Source organism: Anastrepha obliqua, chromosome 4, assembly GCF_027943255.1.
Source record: "Anastrepha obliqua isolate idAnaObli1 chromosome 4, idAnaObli1_1.0, whole genome shotgun sequence".
Lineage (NCBI taxonomy): Eukaryota > Metazoa > Arthropoda > Insecta > Diptera > Tephritidae > Anastrepha > Anastrepha obliqua.
In genome coordinates, this window is record NC_072895.1 from 124,290,776 (window position 1) to 124,311,342 (window position 20,567).

The 20,567-nt window shown below is 37.0% G+C and overlaps 2 protein-coding genes across 2 annotated transcripts; both read right to left on the reverse strand.

Moving 5' to 3' along the window:
- Positions 1-5,198: 5,198 nt before the first annotated feature.
- On the reverse strand, positions 5,199-7,511 carry LOC129245270 (protein peanut). Its single transcript, XM_054883345.1, has one exon. It carries the CDS (start codon positions 7,194-7,196, stop codon positions 5,601-5,603), a length of 1,596 nt encoding a protein of 531 aa, XP_054739320.1. The 5' UTR covers positions 7,197-7,511; the 3' UTR covers positions 5,199-5,600.
- Positions 7,512-9,853: 2,342 nt separating this feature from the next.
- On the reverse strand, positions 9,854-11,313 carry LOC129244409 (jerky protein homolog-like). Its single transcript, XM_054882029.1, has 3 exons — positions 10,837-11,313; positions 10,283-10,765; positions 9,854-10,218 (listed from the first exon to the last, which is right to left on the reverse strand). The coding sequence occupies exons 1-3, from the start codon at positions 11,311-11,313 to the stop codon at positions 9,892-9,894; spliced, it is 1,287 nt and encodes a 428-aa protein (XP_054738004.1). The 3' UTR covers positions 9,854-9,891.
- Between the last annotated feature and the right edge of the window lie 9,254 nt (positions 11,314-20,567).

Here is a 20,567-nt window from a genome sequence, read left to right on the forward strand (position 1 = left end):
ATAGAGAGAAACGACAGTAAATTTGAAACCTAAATTGACTTCGACGGCAATGACTGACAACGGGGATATAATGTCTAATAATTTGTGGGGCGTTCCTTTTTTTACCATGACGCATATGCCTTGCTTTGAGGTAGCGTTATGGGGCAGGTTATGAAAGTAGCTATGAAACGAATTCGAAATAGGAGCAGACCTATTGAAGGGGATGTGAGTTTCCTGCAGGCAAACTATAGATGGAGATAAGTCTTTAATTAATAGTTTTAATTCATTTAAATTATTATAAAGTCCATGGATATTCCAATGAAGTATATCAAAGGTCATCAATGGAGTTACTAAACCTATCTGATCTTTCGCTTTCAGAGTCAGAGGTCATCCATGTTGAAGAGAAGTAGCGGTTTTGATTTAAGAGTTCCTAGTTTAAACGAGTGATAGGCGAAGAGATTGTAGATTTAGAGATCGGTTGTGATTGCATAGTGTTGCTTGAAGTAGTTGTTATATTAATGGAAGTTGAAGGTTGAGATATGTTGGATGGTTTACTTGGTGGTGGGGAGAAAGTAGGTGAGTTAGAAGTAGTGTTGCTTGATGAAGCTGTTAGATTAATAGGAGTTGCAGATTGATCAACATTGGATGATTGACTTGATTGTAGGAAGAGAGAAGATGAGTTGAAGTTCGTTTGATCATTGGTATTTGCTGGCTTAACTATATTTTTGCTTGAACTCGAAGTGGTATGTTCTTGCTGGAGCAGTAATACGTTCTTGCTAGTGTTTGTTTCTGTTACTGGTTGAATGATTTTGTTGCTGTATGTGACACCAGCGAAAGAAAAGTGAGCTGAGGTAGAGGGAAGTTGAGAAGAGTAAAATTCTCTCGCTTGCTTCAATGTGCATTTACGTTGGGTTTTCATTTTAAGGATTTCCTTTTGTTGCAAAAATTGTAGGCATTTGTTGAAGCTGGATGGATGTTCTTCATGGCAGTTTGCGCACCTTATGCGTGAACACTCTAAGTCTGGATGAGGGGGAGGCTGCATACTTGACACAATGGAGCATTATTGCAATGTTTTTTAGTATGATCTAAATACTGACAAGACTTACAACTCATCGGATTCGAGAAATATTCCCACACCTTAACTTTATACCAAGATATGTTGATGGTTTCTGGAATTCTGAAAGCATCAAAAGTAAGAAGGATGACTCCGCTTGGTGTTGCTTTGTTATCAACTATCCTAGTGAATTTGAAACAACTTACTACACCCTCCGTTGATAGTTCTTTTACGATTTCCTCATCAGGAAGACACTTGAGAAAAGGAGCGAAGACCGTCCCTTTCACGAAGTTGAGGTTAACGTGGTATTTGCATGTGATATCGCTTATTCCTGGAAGTTGTTTGGCAGCTATAAATTTTTGTGCAGTATGCTTGTCTTTGACCAGTAGTAAAAGGTTTCCATCTCTCAGTTCTGAAATGTTTTCTATGTTTTTGCTTAACACGTTTAACGATCTTTGCACTGCGAAGCATGAATAATGCGATAGGGGCTTCTGATAATTAGTAGAAGAAACAACAATGTATTTTGGGGTGGATATTGTTTTGTTAAGATCTGGAAGATCAAGAAAATCGTCGAATTTAATTGGACGTTTTTTCTTCCGTTTTGGGGAGGACGCTAAGGTAGCGAACCTATTATCCCCTAAATTATGCGCCCCGGGGGCATTGTGTCACAGTTTAATAGAAATAAATTAAGCACGTGGTACACTTGAAAATAATCAAATAGAAAAAACCAAACGTAAGAGTGTAGTTGTTGGGATATAACTGCACCGCGAATGAAGAAACTCAGAGAACACTATCGAAAAACAACCTTATGCTACGAATGTTAGTGTTATGTTAATGTTAATGATGACTGCAGCCAGTACATATTTCGAGTTATTAATCATATTTTGGTAAAGATATGCGTTTTCCACGTAAGCCATTTATCCAAACGAATATTTAGCGGTTTTACATTGCGGAATCGAGATACGGTTTAGGTTTATTGATGGGCAAGTGGTGTAATGAAATTATAGGATTCAGGAGGTAGTTTCTTGAGAATTTCGGCGGTGATGCGATCATACCCTGGTGCCTTGTGATCTTTTAGCTTTTTAATAGTGCTAACTATTTCACTTTTGGTGAACTTTTTCGTCGGCAGCACCATTTGGTCATCAGTATCGTTTGGTGTAAGAACATCTTTTAAGTGCTCAGAAATAAGCTCTGATTTCTCGATTGCGGTTTTCGCCTATGGTAAAATTTCTGTAATATCGGCAGGTTCTGTAATTAATTCCAGAGTGAACTTCATTGAAACTGTTTGACAAATGCCTACTTATATTGAGTATAATAACCAAAGCCATGGACAGAGACGTTCCTACTCGTGTATGTCTTACTGCTTATACATAAATATGCACGTTCATATGTAAATAAGTTGTAGCTTTCAAACACCTCATAGGGAACTCTGTCCGCTATGCAAACTTCGCGCAGTATTCACATTTGCACCACTTAATGCCATACTTTGCCTTTGCTTTGTTTTGGAGCTAAATACATTTTTTATTTACAGTTGAGGTTGTTGGTGAATGTTTGTTGTTTTACCAAGTTTGAGTCATGCAATGCAAAGACTCATGTTTATGCACACCCACCTACATACATATATATACATCTGTATTTGTGCATATGTGCGTAAGTACGGCGGTACACACATATGTATGTAAATTCCTACCACCCAATCAACCGTCCGATCGACACTGTGCGCGACTCCAACGCCTCCGTACCTCTTTCTTTCAATTGCCCATTAAAAGTGACGCTTCATTCGAAACTCAGGCGTCCGCTCGCTTCAAATCTGACTGAGCAACGTTCATTGATCGGCGGCACGTCGCGTCGTCGCAAAATACTCAACGAAACCGCTAAACAATTTCTAAGTAACTTCTGTATATGGAATGTGTTGCGTTGAAATTGGCCTGGGCGGGAGAAGACAACAATACCAGTGACACGGCCTGTCCGCATACATATGTCCATATGGCACTCCATATGCATACATGCCTAAGTGCATATTAAAATTTTTATATACATACATACATGAGTATGTATGTATGTACTTCTCTGGCATAACGACTTTTGAGATTTAATTGCCCTGAAAATATTTTTTATTTACTTTTATTCAGTTTTTGAACTGTATAAAAAGTTTTAATTTAGTACGCGAATACAAAAATGGTGGCTGCTGGATTGGTTATTGCTTTTGTGGCGCAATGTAGTATTAATTAAAATGTTTGGAGAATATTTTGAACGCACTTTCTCTTATTTGAAAACTTAATCAAATAGCATAACTTGTAAAGTCATGAGTCTTGTTTTTATTTCTAACCGTTTTACTTAACTTCCGTTTCCGCATTGCAAAGTCCTGATACGAAATTTAAAATTTTCCAATTGAGCGAAATGCATTCTAAGAAATACCCATATACAGACAGTTGCGTGCATCTCATTAGCAACGAGGTGCTTTGACCTCTTTTCTTTTGTTTATAATTTTAATCAATTTTCTATAAAAAAAGGGAACAACTTAAAAAAAAATCGACGAAACTTCTTAATTAGAATTTTTAGAAAATTCGAGTAAGCTGTTTTACAGCCCATTTTAGTGTTTTATTCCATATAAAAAATTAAGTTCATGCGTTATGTGGAGAAAATGTGCAGCACCGTCTAGTAAAAATTAATTAATTAATTTAATATATGGAAAATAACAATAAATTATTATTTTACAATAAAAAAATGAGCACTAGCTGCCAGGGCTTACGGCTCAAATATGAAAATATCACTTGTAATTTATTTGCACACAAATTAATTTACATTTTTACATTCCGCCCCCATCCTCGTAATCCGCAGCATCAGTTGGCTGTATTTTTCGCGATTTTCGTGATGTCACCTCGTCTTCCTCCGAGCTGTACGCGCTCAATTCATCCGACATATCATTGTTAGCATTTAAATCGTTGTAGTTGTGGTTGGTCTAGTAAAAAATTATTAATAATCAACGAGAACCTTGAGACAACTCAAACTTGCATTTTATTGCATTAAATTTAATGGCGTAAATAACTGGGAGCCCAAATTTTTGGTTCAAATAATGACTAAAGCTGGAAACTTTGATGAAAATTGGTCGAAGTTTTATAAATCATGTACATATTTTGGAACTTAAATTTATATGGTATTTTTTGTAGGTTGAACTATGTTTTTATGAAAATTAAAAAAAGATAAAGGAAAATAGTGAAACGTGTTCGAAGCATCGCTTTGCTAATTAGGTACACGCAATCGTATGTAGGTATGTATGTATGTATGAAAACTAGACTTTGAATTCAGTGATTTTCATAAATATTTATGTCGTTATATTTATTTTGTATATATGTACATACGCACATGTATGCATACTGCTGATAAGCAGCTTATGAATTAAACAAAAGTGGCATTTTGGGATAGTCCCATAAACTGACTTGCTCTCTACCACCCATTTTGCGGCTTTATTTACCAAAAGGTAAAGGTGTCCACACATATTTACGCATGTATGCTCAAAATAAGCTTATGTGTATCCCTCTAGTTCAAAGAAAACTCTAATTACTGCTGGATTACAATATTTTTTCTCTCACAGCGAACTGGGCCACCTACAATTTCTCAATATACCCACCTCCGTCGCTTTAATGAAGTGAAGAGAGCGCACGGCAGCATCATTTGCTACTCACTCAACCAACAGAAAATGCAATTCTAGAGTACTACACGCAAATGGAGCACATCACTTAGACCACAACAACACAATCCGCTTGTGGCCCAGCAGCATTTCAGCTAATTATCACTACAAAAGTGTGATGCATCAAACTCCTACGCTCTCTGCCGTCCACATAAAATAAGCATACGGCCACGGGGCATGCCGTCATGGCATAGATAGGACAGCGGCGTCAACAATGTATGCGTCATGTGTTCCCTATCAATTATGACTACTGTGCTATAAACAAATTTATCAGCAGCAATAGTAGAATGTGTAGTAATTACCATGCGAAGTTACATACGTCACCGCACATTCACATGCATTCAACCAAACTGACATAAAAAAATAAGCAAGATCCTGGGAATAAAATGGAAATACAGGAGCTGCAACAACGGAGATGTTAGCGGTGGATATCCAATGGCATTTGCCAAGCCAGAAAAGTGAAAGTACTACACATTTTAAACTAAAGAAGACTTTATTATATTTTTGTAGGTATATATAGTAGGTAATAGTTTCATAATTAATGCAAGGAGAGTATGTACGCTACTCGTGGTTTAGCTGAGGGGTTTGGGGAAGTCGTTTTTGTTTTCGTTTTGGAGTGTGTTGGTTCGCTTGCTTGCTTGCTTTGTAACGTATTTTAAATACAATTTTAGGTATTTCATTACTTAACACAATTCGTCAGCATCATCATCGTCGTCAGTATTTTACCTTCATACCTAGATATATCTGTGCCACCATCTCTTTTTCAGTGGCAACTTTCGTTTTGCATTGATTTTCTTTAACACTAATTTTGCTTCTTTGTGTTTTTAGTTACTCAATACTGCTTCTAGGACTATTGTTTTAAAATTAGTCGTTAAATTAGTTTAGAAACAGTCCCTTCTTCTTTTTTTCCTTCTTGCCGTCAACATTATCGCTGCTACTATTCGCGCCAAGACTGCGTCGCTTCAATTCCTCAAGTGTGATATGATTAGCTTCCTCCCACTCCTTCTTTTCGCGCTCAAATTCACGTCGCTTCTCTTCCAGCTCACGCACTTGCAATTCCAAAGCTTTCTTGCGTTCTTCATGTCGTCGCGCTAGCTCCAATTCGGAATCTTTCAGTTTCTGCATTTTTTCTTTCACTTTCATATCGAAGACCTGTTCCATTTCTGCCTCCATTTTCTTCATTTTTAATTCATGTTCACGCTTCTCCTCTTCCATTTGTGTCAAGGGATTTTTGTTTGAAAGACGGGCTTTGCCATCGACTAGTCCAAGCTCAGATAATTTGCGACAACGATAGTTCTCGTAGTGCACATTGTTGGTAACATCCTTCAAATCCTGTAAATGTGTACGTATAACCATATTGCGGAGCGCAATAAAATCGCAGTGACCTAGATTTTCCACCTCGACCAGGCCCCAGGGATAACGGCGACCACGTAGTTTTTTGCCATCCATTTCGATAATGGAGTTGGCACCTACTACAGCAAAAGGAACGCGTACACGCAGATTCTGTGTAGTTTTCGCCTCTTCTGCGGCATCCTCAATGGTGGAAGGGAAATCGTAAATCTTTATTTTGTGCTGAGCAATTTCATTGAGAATTTGTTTTTTGAATAGATGCACCTCGTCCGGTGTCATTGTGTCTGCTTTGGCAATGATAGGCACCAGATTCACTTTATCGGAGAGACTCTGCATGCAAGCGATGTCTAATGGCCGCAACCCATGGCCGGATGGCGCAATGAAATATAGACAACAATGTACTCGATTATCTGGAATCTGTTTGCGATATACGCGTGACTCAGCCGTCAAGTATTCTTCGTACTTGCTGTCTACATATTCCAGAATGGGTACCCAACAATTTGTGTTATCGACAGCGTCGCCAAAGCCAGGTGTGTCCACAACAGTTAGCGTTAGATTGACACCATTCTCTTTGAGCAGCACCTTTGTAGCTTCTACGGCAACTGTCTTCTTGCGACGCAACGATGGCCCAGGATATTGCTCCGCATTATAGATATCAGCTAAGAACATGGAGTTGATTAATGTCGACTTTCCCAATCCGCTGGCACCTACAACCATCAACGTAAACTCGAAGCCACGCTTCACCGCTTTACGGTACACTTGGTTTGGCAGATTTGCGAAGCCGACATAACCCGCTATTTCCATTGGTTTGTTGCGCACAGGCAGTGGCGGTTTCTGCTTCTGCTGTAGTTGGTTTTGGTTTTCCTTCTCCTGCAACTCGGTGGTCACTTTGTTCGAATCGGCAGCGCCGCTTGCAGATGAATTGCTGCCACTGTTGGCACCCACTCCACCACCACCATTGGCGGACGATGATCCTTCGACCAAATGGCTCTTGTTGGGCACGCTCGGTGGCTGTGTCTGTGGCAACTGCGGAGGCTGTTTATCCCTCAGCGCCAGTTGCGCCAATGTACTAGGCAGCGACTGTATTGCTCCATTAACGGCATTCGTTCTCGGACTCTGCATGCTGCGATTTTTTCTCGCGTTAACACAATTTCAACGTGTTTTACCACACAACTTATTATTTTCGCACAGTTTTACTTCAATATTATGTATTTTTTCTCAACGCGCTGTCACACCTATTTTTCTTCCTTTATGTTTTATGATTTTTTTTCAATTCGCTTGTGCCTTTTTCGTATATTAATCTTTTGTATGTCAATTTGTGTCAACAAAATTCGAACGCGTACTGAAGCGACTCCAGCCAAACTATACCAGCAGCAGCGAATAAGTATTTGTCAGAGAGAGACAAATTAGTCAACTAAATTCCAGGCAAGAATACGTGACACACATGCGAAAAAGGTACGAATGGCAATGTACGATGAAATCGGTAAATATACACGTTGTGTGCTCTCACTCCAGAGAACGCTCTATCTCAACCTCTCTCGGCGCACTCAAACGAAGCTTACGTCAGCGTCGCAGTACAATCGCGCTGACAGTAGTTGTGCATTTTCCAGCAATGACAGCGGCAGTACTGCCAGATATGAGAAAATAACTTGTACTACGAATATTTAAATAAATAAGCAAAAAATTTCATTAATTTATATAAACCACCCATTTTGCTTCAACAACTTATGAAACTACGTGCACAAAAATTATTTTTTTCTTTATTTCTGTTATGTTCACAAGTAAGCGAATGCGTTTTCATCCAAAAAATCACATTTAAATAAAACAAATTTTTCTTGAAGTAACCTATAATATTAGAAGGAAAACATTTCTAATATGGCAATGATGCTTTACGAAAGTGGAATCAATGAGACGAGGGAAAGATTGGTCTCTCATTTTTGAATTGCTGCGCTGCTAGCATTTGTATACGGTCATGTTTTCGAGCCGATTTTCTATTTTTAAGGATTTTTTCGGGTGCATATGAACTTTAGGGCTCACATATTCGCTGTAAATCAAACCGTAGTATTTCCAGACCAAAATTCACGAAACTTCAATAACACTGCCCCAGTACAAAGTGTGCCTCTGCCAACTACGACTTTCTCTGCTGCAGCATTCTCCTTTACACAAAATGCAAATTCATAAGTACATACATACATATATATGTACAATAACTGAGCATTCGGTGTTTTGTAGCCCTATTGAAACGATAACGCCATGTATTTGGCAATTGCATCTACACTTTATCGTTAGGGGTATAAGCAAATGGAGTTTACTGTGAGCATCAGTTTTAAATAACTACATATGTATGTATGTACCTAAATGTGTGAGGTGTATCATGATAATGGGGCAGAGTTATGAGAAAAATACATACATATATGTATATGTGTGTGGGCTTTTACAAAACGACTTGGCACTGCCAACCGTCAAGCACTAAATTGCTGTCTTGTAATGCAATATTGAAACAACAGTACCCATTCGTTTATGTGAACTAATTAACAACAGACCTTTTTACCATAAACGAATTGTGCATATATGACATTACATTAAATATACACGCACTTACCTCTTTATCTATCATATGATAACAAAAAAAAAAATTAAATTTTAGCACTAATAAAAATGTGTATTTAGAAATGCATTGTAATTGTGTACAAACTTAGAACATTTGTTTCTCAGTTGCAATGTCGAAAATATGGAAAAAATGTTAATGTTTTTGTTTTTAATGACGTTTAATTTCATTTGCAATACTTGCACTCTACAAAGTCTTCCATTACGAGAAGATATAGCCATACGTATATTTACCAAATTTTCAGAATGATGGGACAAGTCGATTCAGCCATGCCTGCCCGTTCGTCCATGCGCACGACAACTCACAAAATTTTAATATATTTGAATGATGTCACGTCCACTTTTAGGTAAATCCGGGTATATGTATATATTTGCCATGAAAATCGGATAAGACTCGTGCATCTTCTGCCATTTAACGAATGCTCGACATTTTTTTATATGAAAAAAACACCCAACACCGCCAGCAAAGGAGCATTTGTCAAAAATCAAAAACATACATATGTAATAGTTAAATAAAAAAATATATAAATTGTCTAGCCTTGCCATTGAGTCTCTGGGCATACATAGTTATTTATTATTTATTTATTTCAAAACTTATTTTTATTTATTTCTAAATAACTACACTATTTTCCATTATTTTCGTAACAACCTAAAAGCAAGCGATAGTAGATTGAAAATAATAACGAGGATAATTAGGATGTTGTTCACTCAATAGAGATTAGCCTTGTTCACTCCTCAGAACGTTGTGCTAAAAAAAATTGGAAATTTGTTCTCTCTAATAAATTTTCATAAAGGTGAGGGTCCATATAAATACGTGGATACTGTATTAACCATTCATAACTGTACCTTAAGAAGTCAACTCAATAAAAGTTGAAGTAAAATATTATATACAGTTGAACATTGTGAAACATCAGAATCCATAGATCTACTCAAACCGAATTGAGTGAGAATTTCTCATAAATTACTTTGAATTATGTTGAATTTTATATACATACACATATACAGTAGACTCGGGGTTGAGGGAACTAATTCGTGCACGGGCTATTCCCCTCAACCCAGACTTTCCCTTCAATTGAGATTAAAATTATACATGTACAGAAGTGGGCGGATTATAAATATTTTATTAATACTGTTGTACATACATATGTAAGGTAGAGGTACATAGTTTGTGCAGTGAGTGTATTTATTTCATGTAATAAAAACATATTATTTAAAGAAATCCAATATAGTACATACTTTGCTTTTTACTAGCTTCCAGTGATTTTTTCACTGCAATATCCCTGATATTGTTAAGAAAAATGATGTGTTCGAGCGAGTTGGTATTGTGTTCTGTCCAATGGATTGCTTTGTCAAAAATTTTAATGGCTTCAGCTGCCTCTATTGTACACTTGTCGCCGTTTATTTCGTCATGCTCATCCTCATCCTCATCAGATGCCTCAACAGGTTGATTAACATCATCGATAACGCCTTCAGTACCATTAGCGCAATTGTCATCTATTCCTGTCCATATTCTTAGTTCGTTGACACTTAGGTTTGACTGAAATAAAAAAAAATTATGGCATGTTAAGTGCACGCATAACTGTAATGATTGTGTTTTTTACCTGTGGAAATGCAGTTTCAGTTAAATTGAGTAATTCTTCAAATTCGGAATGTTGTTGTGCAACTATCTGCTGTCTTAAAACACTGAGAGGCACATCATCCTCGATACACTCGTCATTGTCTATCGGATGTTTATAGTCAAGTAATGGACACCAACATTTTTTAATAACGTCGGCATCGACTTTTTGCCATGCTTGGGTCAAAAGGCAAATGGCATCTTTCAAAGTAATTTTTTTTAAAAAGTCGGCTATTTCGTCTTTACCAATAGCTGATTTTAATAAATTTGTTCTATAGTGCAACTTGGTTAACCTTATTACATTCTGGTCCATCGGCTGGAGAAGGGGTGTTACATTTGGTGGCATATATAAAACGAAAATTGAACCACATTCTGTTTTTAATAACTTTTGTTTTGGGTGGCACGGTGCATTATCTAAGATCAAAACAGCTTTGACTGGTAGACCCTCGTGTATTAGGAATGTGGTAACCTAAAAAACAAAAAAAAATTATTTAGTTCAATTTATTATTTACTATGTTATGATTTAATAATTTAATTTACCACTGGTACAAAGGAATTGTGGAACCATTCTTCGAAAATGTCCGCAGTCATCCATGCTCTTTTTGAGCACCTGTAGTTCAACGGAAGCTGAAACTTTCTGAATGATCGTGGTTTTTTGGGTTGACCTATTACTAATGGTTTTAATTTGTGTTTGCCAGTTGCATTAGTGCACACTAAAACTGTGACTCGCGCCTTTTCACTTTTTCTTCCGCACGCATTTTTTTCATTTGAGCTAACGTATGTTTTGTCTGGCAGTAATTTCCAAAATAATCCAGTTTCGTCAGCATTGTAAACCTGGTTTTCATCCAACTGTAAATCATTTTTTAGTCGCCAAAACTTTGCCTTGAATGCTGGCACTGCTTCTTGATCAGAAGACAGTTTTTCACCGAAAATTTTCAACAATCTAATTCCAAATCTAGCCTTGAATCCATTTAGCCAGCCCGAACTTGCGTTAAAACCACTTCCATTTCCATACATTTTTGCATGGAGTTCTTTGGCTTTTTCTTTAATGAGGTTTCCAGATATTGGAATATATCGACTTCTTTGAGTGATGAACCATTTATATAGCTTAGTTTCCATATTAGCAAACTCACCCTTCTTCAGAGACTTCCGTTTAATGCTGCACGCTGTCGATGCTTTTAAAATCTTTCTTTTGCCATTTTTTATACGTGATATGGTCGATTTGGTAACACCATATTGATAAGCCAATGATTTTAATGTAAACCCTTTATCGAGCTTTTGTATAATTTCATATTTTGTTTTGAGGGGTAAAAACCTTTTCGCTTTCATAGTTAACTAGCAAAAGTAAATCACTATCTTATTTCGCACAATTGTTTCAACGCACTGAACCGAACTAAATAGCTTTACACTGGACAATGTACACAATATACATATATATATATATATGTATGTATATACCAATCATATACGCATTCTAACATAACTGTAAAATAACTGAAATTGCATAACAATTTTGAGGTTCCTTCTACTCGGTACTTATTAGATTGAAGGTTCCCTCTACAGAGTACTCAATGAAAGAATTTTTGTGGTCCCCTCAACCGAGTAGTTCCCTCAATCCGGGGTTCCCTCAACCGCGAGTCTATTGTATATAATTGGCGCGAACACCCTTTTCGGGTGTTTGGCCGAGCTCCTTCTCCTATTTGTGGTGTGCGTCTTGATGTTGTTCCACAAATGGAGGGACCTACAGTTTCAAGCCGACTCCGAACGGCAGATATTTTTATGAGGAGCTTTTTCATGGCAGAAATACACTCGAAGGTTTGCCATTGCCTGCCGAGGGGCGACCGCTATTAGAAAAATGTTTTTCTTAATTTTGGTGTTTCACCGAGATTCGAACCAACGTTCTCTCTGTGAATTCCGAATGGTAATCACGCACCAACCCATTCGGCTACGGCGGTCGCTGATGTATTCTATAAATAAATATAATGAGGATACTCAATAATAAAAATAATATCAAGGAAGTATTTGCACTGTACACAGATTTTCTAGCAAGCAACAAAAACAACAAGGCAAGTAATAAAACTTTAAAGCTTTCTCAAGCAAATTGAATGAGCTTTTAAAACTTGATACACTTAACACATTTCGAAACTTTTATTCAAGCGCTTCACTTTCAACTTAAAGTTAGGTACATAAATTGCAGTACTTAGTGTGATTTTCATTAGTTTTTAACTATATTTTCAAATATTTTAACCGACCCAAGTGGGGCACAAATGGCGGTAAATTCTAAGCGAACTCCTATCATTAGTACACAAATTGGATTATTCGTTCTAAGAACAAAAATGTGTATAACTGCCTAAGGAAAATATTCCATTTGATAGGCGTAATTCAAGTCATTGTATGTCAAGTCTGTATATAGAAATTAACCAAGGCGCATTCATTAATAATAATGATATATTCGCTTTGGAAATTAACATACAGCAGAACTACATCAACGATGCTGTTGTCTTAAGAGACAGTCAAGCCACACTCTGAAACCTAGTCCTCATCATTGGAGGTAAACAAAGTGAATGGCAATGTAAAGGCATTCCCACAAGTAATTCCAGACTAAAAAGTCGTCTGTGTAAGTTCGGTATGTAGCAAAACAAAAAACAAAAACATTTTTGCCACATTCATTAACACGTGCGGGGTATATTGGCCGAAGTGCCGTTTCTTACCGCGTACATCCAGGGTTGAAATTATGTAGAGACTTTTCTATAACCGCTTGGTGATTCTGCTTCATATGAAAAGAGACCTCAAATTTAAATATCAATCAAAAACCAGCTAGAGATACAAAAATTCTTAGTAAATTTATTGAAGAAACTAAATCAAATGAACAAAGGATTACAGTTGACACGACGCTTGACGGACATTAAAATTATCCCTAAGATAAACAATAGGCAGAGGAGGGAGTCAGCAGTCAAAGATTCACCAAATTACGCAATGAAAACACTCACACTTGCATACATACCTACATACGTACATACAAACATACGTATGTATACATAATATGCCCGTTAGAACGCATATCCAATTTAGGTTATACGAAAGCAAATTCATACAGGGTGGCTTCGGTAGGACAACAACAACATCTACATGTGTCCTGTTTTCGCGATTTGGCGATTTCAATGACGAAATCTCCATGAAATGTAAGCAAACGAATAAGACAGCAACAAAGAAGCAAGGCACTTTGGCATTCAAGCCAAAAAATCACATGACTCGACTATGCTGTAAAACAAACATTTCTAAAACTCACACATACATACGTACATGTGTACACACATATGTTTCTATGATATTATGTTTATCGCCGTTTGGGTCCAATGTCCAATTGAAAATCCAGCCACTATTGTCGAAAATTGAGAAACACAACAAAACGGCCAGCTGATTGCAAAACGGCGAGTGCCATGCGCGAAGATGTAGAAACGTGCCACAAACTGAATGTACTGAAAAATCCGAAATACAAATAGAGGCGCGCGCGCATGCCACAAAGCAGCTGCAGCCAGATTGACTTTATCTTTAAGAAATTGACGGTTACACGAATAGTGTTACTTTCCGTTTATGCCATTGCTCATAGTTTGGATTGGCTGTTGTTGAGGTTGTAAATTGATAGACAACTTGCGTTTGTAAGAATGTGTTTATTTAACATTCTACTAAGAAAGGGTTGCATCTACTTGGTTTAAACGCTTTGCTCTGTTTGGTTAATTAGAACTTGAGCATTCCTTTGATCGCTGGTTTGTTGTTTAAGTCTTTCGTTTTGTTCCAATTGCTGCCTGACGCGGCTGATGCGAGGCGCTGAGCGTTTTGGGTAGTACTAGTGTGTATAAAAAATTAGAATATTTTCGATAACTGAATTGGAGAGTGTAAATTACTTACATACATAAACGCCTTCATCCGTCACATAGCCAAGTACGTGGTATGTCGACTAGTAGTCCAAAGTGATGGGCTCGAGTAGCAGAAATCAGTCGTTAAATAAGCTCTATGTATTTTTTTTTTTGAAGAGCTACTCATCCGCGAGACAGCCAACAAGCATTACTTCATGTGTAAGGTGGTACTTCGTTAATCCCACTGCATCGTCTAACTCTCTCTAGGCTCCTCAATCGCTTTATAATGTCATGCATAGCAAACATAGTTTGTAACAGAATCTCTGGATAAATTTACTCCGACAATTCCTCCATAAAGCGTGGGCACTCAGCGAAGGCAGTAGTCGCAGAGTGGTTCCCTCTCTCCCTGGATTTATATAGTTATGATAATTAAAACATCCATGTCCGCTCAAAACTTTAGTCAAGTAGAAACTCCCTTCGCCATGCCACATCTCTATTCACATCTTCAAGTCTGGTATGCATCGTTGGGTGCAACAGCCGTTTGATGAGCTCATTTCCCTTTCAGTTGCCATTCTCAGATATTTGCTTTGTCTTTCTGCTGCTCGCTCAACTACACTTACTGAACGCATTTTGCTTCATAATTCAGATGCCTCTTAGCTAATATACTTATAACTCGGAGAAGCAAAATCCATACGTTGAATTTATGACTCGATAGTATAACGAATGGGAAGATGTTTGAGTCAAATAGGTGCACCGCCGTCTATTTGGGTTTGTATCACGCCAGCTAAAAACTGTCTACTTCGCTGTTTGGGGTCTCGAATGTAGAGCTTCATTCTAGATAACGCTGTGAAGGTTCGGCCAATGGCTATATCCATGTATTTCATTGGAGGATCTATAGGCAGGAGCTAGATAACTATCTGCAACTTATTTTATAAGCACGGAGTACTAACTCCACACACCGCTTGTCTGCTCTTAGAATTTACTGTGCTTTCAGAATGGTCTCCGCCGTCAACGCCTTACTGCATATCAGGCGTGGGTGCCGTAGCGCCAAGATGTATTACGAAGCCACCCCTTTAATTATTACCACTTTCTTTGTAGATTCTACAGATCAATACCTTTTCATTATTGGCCTTAGTCTGGCGTTATTGATTAAAATCGGTACAAGCAAAACATTCTGGAACAGTATAAAATTAGCGATCTGTACTTTACTCTTGGAAAGTCTGCATATCTCTCATATTTTGCATTTTTCGAAGGATACTAAGCCCACGAGTTGCACCTCTGGTGGAACTCCATACCTACTTCTGCAGATTTTCAATATACTTTGTAGCTCTTATTATGTATAACTGTACTTTTTACCCACAATAAACAATTAATGTACTTTTTGAACTAAAAACAGAAATCAAAATGACAAAAGGATAAAATAAAAATAACAACGGTCCCAAAGTTATGACTGCACACCTAAATGCATTTACAAAATATAAAATTTCCCACAAAAAAATTATTCTCACGCTCACCTGAAGGGCCGCAATGCAGCGCAGAGCACAGCGTAGTCGGGTCAACGCATAACCATAGATGACAAGCGCACAGATGTGCCTTGTAAACTTCGGCGCAGGGGCTTACAATGAAATCCACGTGCAAAAGGGGGAAGACATTGTCGTCACACCACCAAAGCAAAGACCACAAATATAAAAACAAAAACAATAATAGTATCTACGAGTATTTTAAAATAAAATAAAATACGTCACAGGAATCAACGGAAGCGTATAAGGAAGTAAGGAAGCAAAGGAGTCCGGTAGTAAAGGAATTATAAGGGTGTGCAGTTGTGCCGGTACGCAGGAGTGATCTACATACACACACACACAAATACAAAGTGAAAGGAAAAGCAACTAAGAGTGGAGAACACGACCACGATATGCATGGACAAGTGGTGTTTGGTTGTGTTTTTTTCCTTCAAAATTAAAATATTGAAATTAGACAGACAACAAAAACAGTGCACGAAGGAATGTAAACAACCCTCTTGCGTGTAGGGGAGTTGTTGTGTGAGTGTGTGTGTGTGAGTGCATGTGAGAGGCGGCAATGCAACTTAGCGTGCATGGGAATTTATTGACGAAACTGAGGTGAGAATGCTTTTCGCGGGGAATGCTTAGTGCTTAAGAGTGCAAGGGGGATGTAGGGCGTGGGGTGGACTTACTTACATATATAATATATGTAAATAAAATTATGTGTCTATAATTTCTTTTTAGTATCTCGTTATTAAGGTGAGTCAGTTGCTGATGTCAATTAATTTAGTGCGCAAATGGCAATCAGTAGATATTATAGCGCTAAACTTTTGTTCTGCCTTTTAGTTGATCCTTTTTATGATTAAAATGAAACAGATGTTAGAAATTTCTCACGATTTTACACAGTGATGAAGGGGGTTTTTTTGTGCAAGCAGAGTTCCAAAAAAATAATAAAAGAAATAATATTTTATAATATTTGATATGATTTTTTTTTAACAATTATTTCTTTTAAGTGTCATAACTCAGAAACCAAAATGTCGAGAAAAAAATAGTTTCAAAGCTTTCAATTTACTACCGAAATTCCTACTACTATAAATTCCTACCCGATCGTAGTAAAATTGATGAAGAATGGAGTATTTGAGCGTTCGTTGCTCCAGGTCGGCTTCCCACGCCTATACGAGTTGCGTGCTAGTAGAGCAGAATAGCAAACGAGGCACAACAGCAATGAAAGTTGTTGTTGTAGCTGCATAAATACGGGTAATACTTTTTGAGGGGTAGTCCTTGTTTGAATATAAATTAGAGTCATTCCGGTAACGTAGAACCGATTGTCGTGGGAGGAATGTCACTCTCGCAGCATTCCCCGTACATTATTATAGGGAATTTTAATGCTGCTAAAGCAACAAAAACATCAAAGGAAGTATTTTGTGTATAAAAATACAAAAGATTCCTTAAATCTACTGAAACAATCATTTTGAAAATTTCCACAGTACTTATTTATATAATTCACCACGTTTAGTCGAATTTGGTTTTAACTAACATCGGGTTTTTAGCTTCCAAGTGCTACGAAAAATTAAAAAAAAATCTCTGGAATATCTAACGAAACTTATGATTCAACAAATCATTTGGATTTTTTTGTTTCAGATGATTCTCTTTCCAGTTATGGTGCACACCACAAAACACCTTTTTTCGATTCGAAGCGGCTTTGGAGATCTTTGGTCACTTGCTCAATTTTCAATATTTTGCAATCAAAATTTGTAAAAATATTGTTCAAATGTTGGAATATTATATGGAAATTTACTGAATAAACTATCTTTATCGCCAAAACATGGTTACACCAGATTTAATATTCATTTATGTTGCATAGAGACTTCGAAGTGTGTAGCGACTTACTCTATAGACTTCTGACAACAACTTTTTCTCGACTTGCCATTTTCTACTTGTCTTACACTAAACTTTTAATATTCCCAAAAAAAGTTCAGTTAAAAATTGATTTTTGTATGAAAGCTCAGGGGTTACCGATTTAAAATTTTTCAAGAAATTTTAACAAATTTCGCTCAACTTTGCATCTTTGACTATCCTTTCAACTTACTTTTCTTAGTTTTTTTTGTGTGAGCAAATTTTCAAACGAAAGCATTCGATCGAATAGCTTCCCACCTCCAGCTGAACGTTTCCACTTCATGTTCTCATATTCGTCAGCAAATTGCAGTAAAGCGTAAAATCATTCAATTAAACTGAAAAAAGAAATGCGCGCTCATTTAAGCAGCATAAGATACGCCTCCAAAAGGATCATCTAATTGGGAGCTCTGTTTCCCATAAATGCATTTTTTCCCAACACATCTCACAAAAAAAGTTCCCATAGGTAAGTTGTAGCTCCGTTTGCCATACTTCTGAGATGCATTGCATTTTTTATTATATAATACAGCAACTAAAAATATAATAAAACAACAAGAGCCACAAGAATTCAATGCGAAGATTAACTAGCTGCCGCTTTTATATGTCTACACACGTACATACATACAAACATATGTATGTAGATACTTGGTTGGATGAACGTGAAGAGGTGGTGATTGTATTCGGCGGCACATGGACGCGTATGCCAGGCGGCAGCCGAAAAGACAAAGGAAGCCAAAATATTCACGTACGAAACGTGCATGCCAAGTTTCACATGGCCCACAATTTGTGCAAGGGCTACCGGCAGGCCGGCTGCCGGCTGGCTGCGTCTACGTTTTGAGGTTAAGGTTGCCGATCATAAGAAAAAAAAATTAAAAAATATAATAATACGACTTTGTGCTGCAGTTTCTTATTGATTTCTTTCGCAGCGCACACTTTATATTCTTCTCACACTTTTTAAGGGGAGGGAAGCTGAAAATAGAAAAAACTTAGCAGAACGACGCAACTGTTTAATGAGATCTTCGAAGTTGGATATGCGTGTGTGCGTAAGTGGCGCTGTGCGTGAAGAATAACATACTCTTAAATCCTTTGCGTAGCTTAATGTGTAAATCGTGCGTTGCACGTTTGCAAATGAGAAAGGAAAAGTTCTTCTTCATTAATTGTAAGATATGGACTGAATAATATGAATATTAACGCCACCTGCGTATATGTATATGCACATGTACATTAGGGTGTCTGACCAAAAAAAATTGTGGCTAACTGCTATGTACTACAACAATTACAAAAATATAATAAAAATATAAATGTATATATAAACTAGCAAACCCGGGCCCCTTCGCTGGGCACACTAAAATAGAATAGATATGGTTTAGAACAGAAAATATATGGTTTTCATATTATTTATTTCTTTATTCTTTATTCAATCGCTTTGGCATAAACAATATTTTTTGTTTTTCTATTTGTTTTTGAGTAAATATAAAATATAAATTGAAAATCAGGAAAAAAGAAGATTGTTTTTAAATTTCAAATCAACGCATATGAATAACTAAGAAACAATCGTCTTGTTTCCTGATCATCCATGAATTTTTCGTTTCAATTTATATGTTTTATTAAGCATTGGAGCACGAACACATTTCATTCGGATTTCACATTAAATTCTCAAATTTCGTAAGAAATTATTCACTGTTCCAAAATCCACTCCAAAAAAATGCACAAACAATTTTTACATGTTGCACTTACGTTTTTTCCTTATGGCATCCAAATCAAAAAGAAATATTGACACATTGTAACTCACACTGTGAGTTTGACAGTTCAGTTCCGCCCCAAGCGTTAAAAAAGTAAGTGACATTATGGCTGGTTCAAAAGAACGCTGTACCCGTTGCCAGTGCTCCGAATTACAACCAAACTTTACGAAACCCATTTTCAATACTTACTTAACAATGTGCGTAAGTTTGGTTTAATTCGGTGCAAAGACACGGTGGGTCCACGTTTTGGCATATATTTCCAGACCCTAGTCATCAATAGGTATGAAAATTACTCCGTATTAAAGCACTTATCAACAGCTTTCATTTGATACCGATATTGTACATACACAACCAAAGGTTACCCGGGTCCACGTGTTGACCTATATCTCGAGACCCCAGTCACGGAGCGGCATGAAAAATACTCTGTACTAAAGCATTCACCAACAGCTTCAATTTGATATCCATATTGTACAAACACATTCTAGGGTCCACGTTTTGGTCTCTATCTCGAGACCCTAGTCACAGAGCGGTATGAAAAGTACTCTGAACTAAAGCATTCACCAACAGCTTCCATTTGATACCCATATTGTACATACACATCCGAAGATTACTCGGGTCCACGTTTTGACCTATATCTCGAGCCCTATCCACCAAACTATACGGAAACCATCTCCAATACCTTCTTAACAATATGTGTAAGTTTGGTTTAATTCGGTGCAACTATATTCGGTGACTTTATTTTATATTACAACTAGCATTTCCCAGTGGGCTTCGCACCACCATACATAAAATGTTTTTTTTATATCGCAAGAAATTTTTCATATTAAGTTTTCTAGAACTCGTAAAATGTTTAAACAGTTGAATTAGCTGATTTTTTTCATTCAACATACTTTCTAAAGATGTTACAATAGCCTTTTCTGTACTTTTTTAAAATTTGATTGTGGTGGTCACCTATATACAGGTAAGGTGAAAGAGCCGATAAAAACTTGTAATTAAACTTTGATTCTTTAATTTCCATTTCAATTTTTTACGCTAAATAAATTATGCTAAAATAAATAAAGTTAAAAATGTTTTTCCAGTTCCTTGAGTGCTCCAGTTTTTATTATATTTTCGTCCAAAATTAATATTATTATGTTAATATTACAACCACAACAGTACAACATTTCGTATGAGAGGAAACCATTACTGACATAAAATGTAATAACTCAGGAACGGCTGCACCGATTTCAATCAAACTTCACACAAACCACCTCCTCAAAGATAGAAAAGAACTTGTGTCA

Coding starts and splice junctions, on each gene's coding strand:
- LOC129245270 (XM_054883345.1), bottom strand. CDS start 7,196: ATGCAGAGTCCGAGAACGAATGCCGTTAATGGAGCAATACAGTCGCTG.
- LOC129244409 (XM_054882029.1), bottom strand. CDS start 11,313: ATGTATGGAAATGGAAGTGGTTTTAACGCAAGTTCGGGCTGGCTAAAT. Junction 10,766..10,836: donor ACAATTCCTTTGTACCAGTG/GTAAATTAAATT, acceptor TTTGTTTTTTAG/GTTACCACATTCCTAATACA. Junction 10,219..10,282: donor CTGAAACTGCATTTCCACAG/GTAAAAAACACA, acceptor TTTTTATTTCAG/TCAAACCTAAGTGTCAACGA.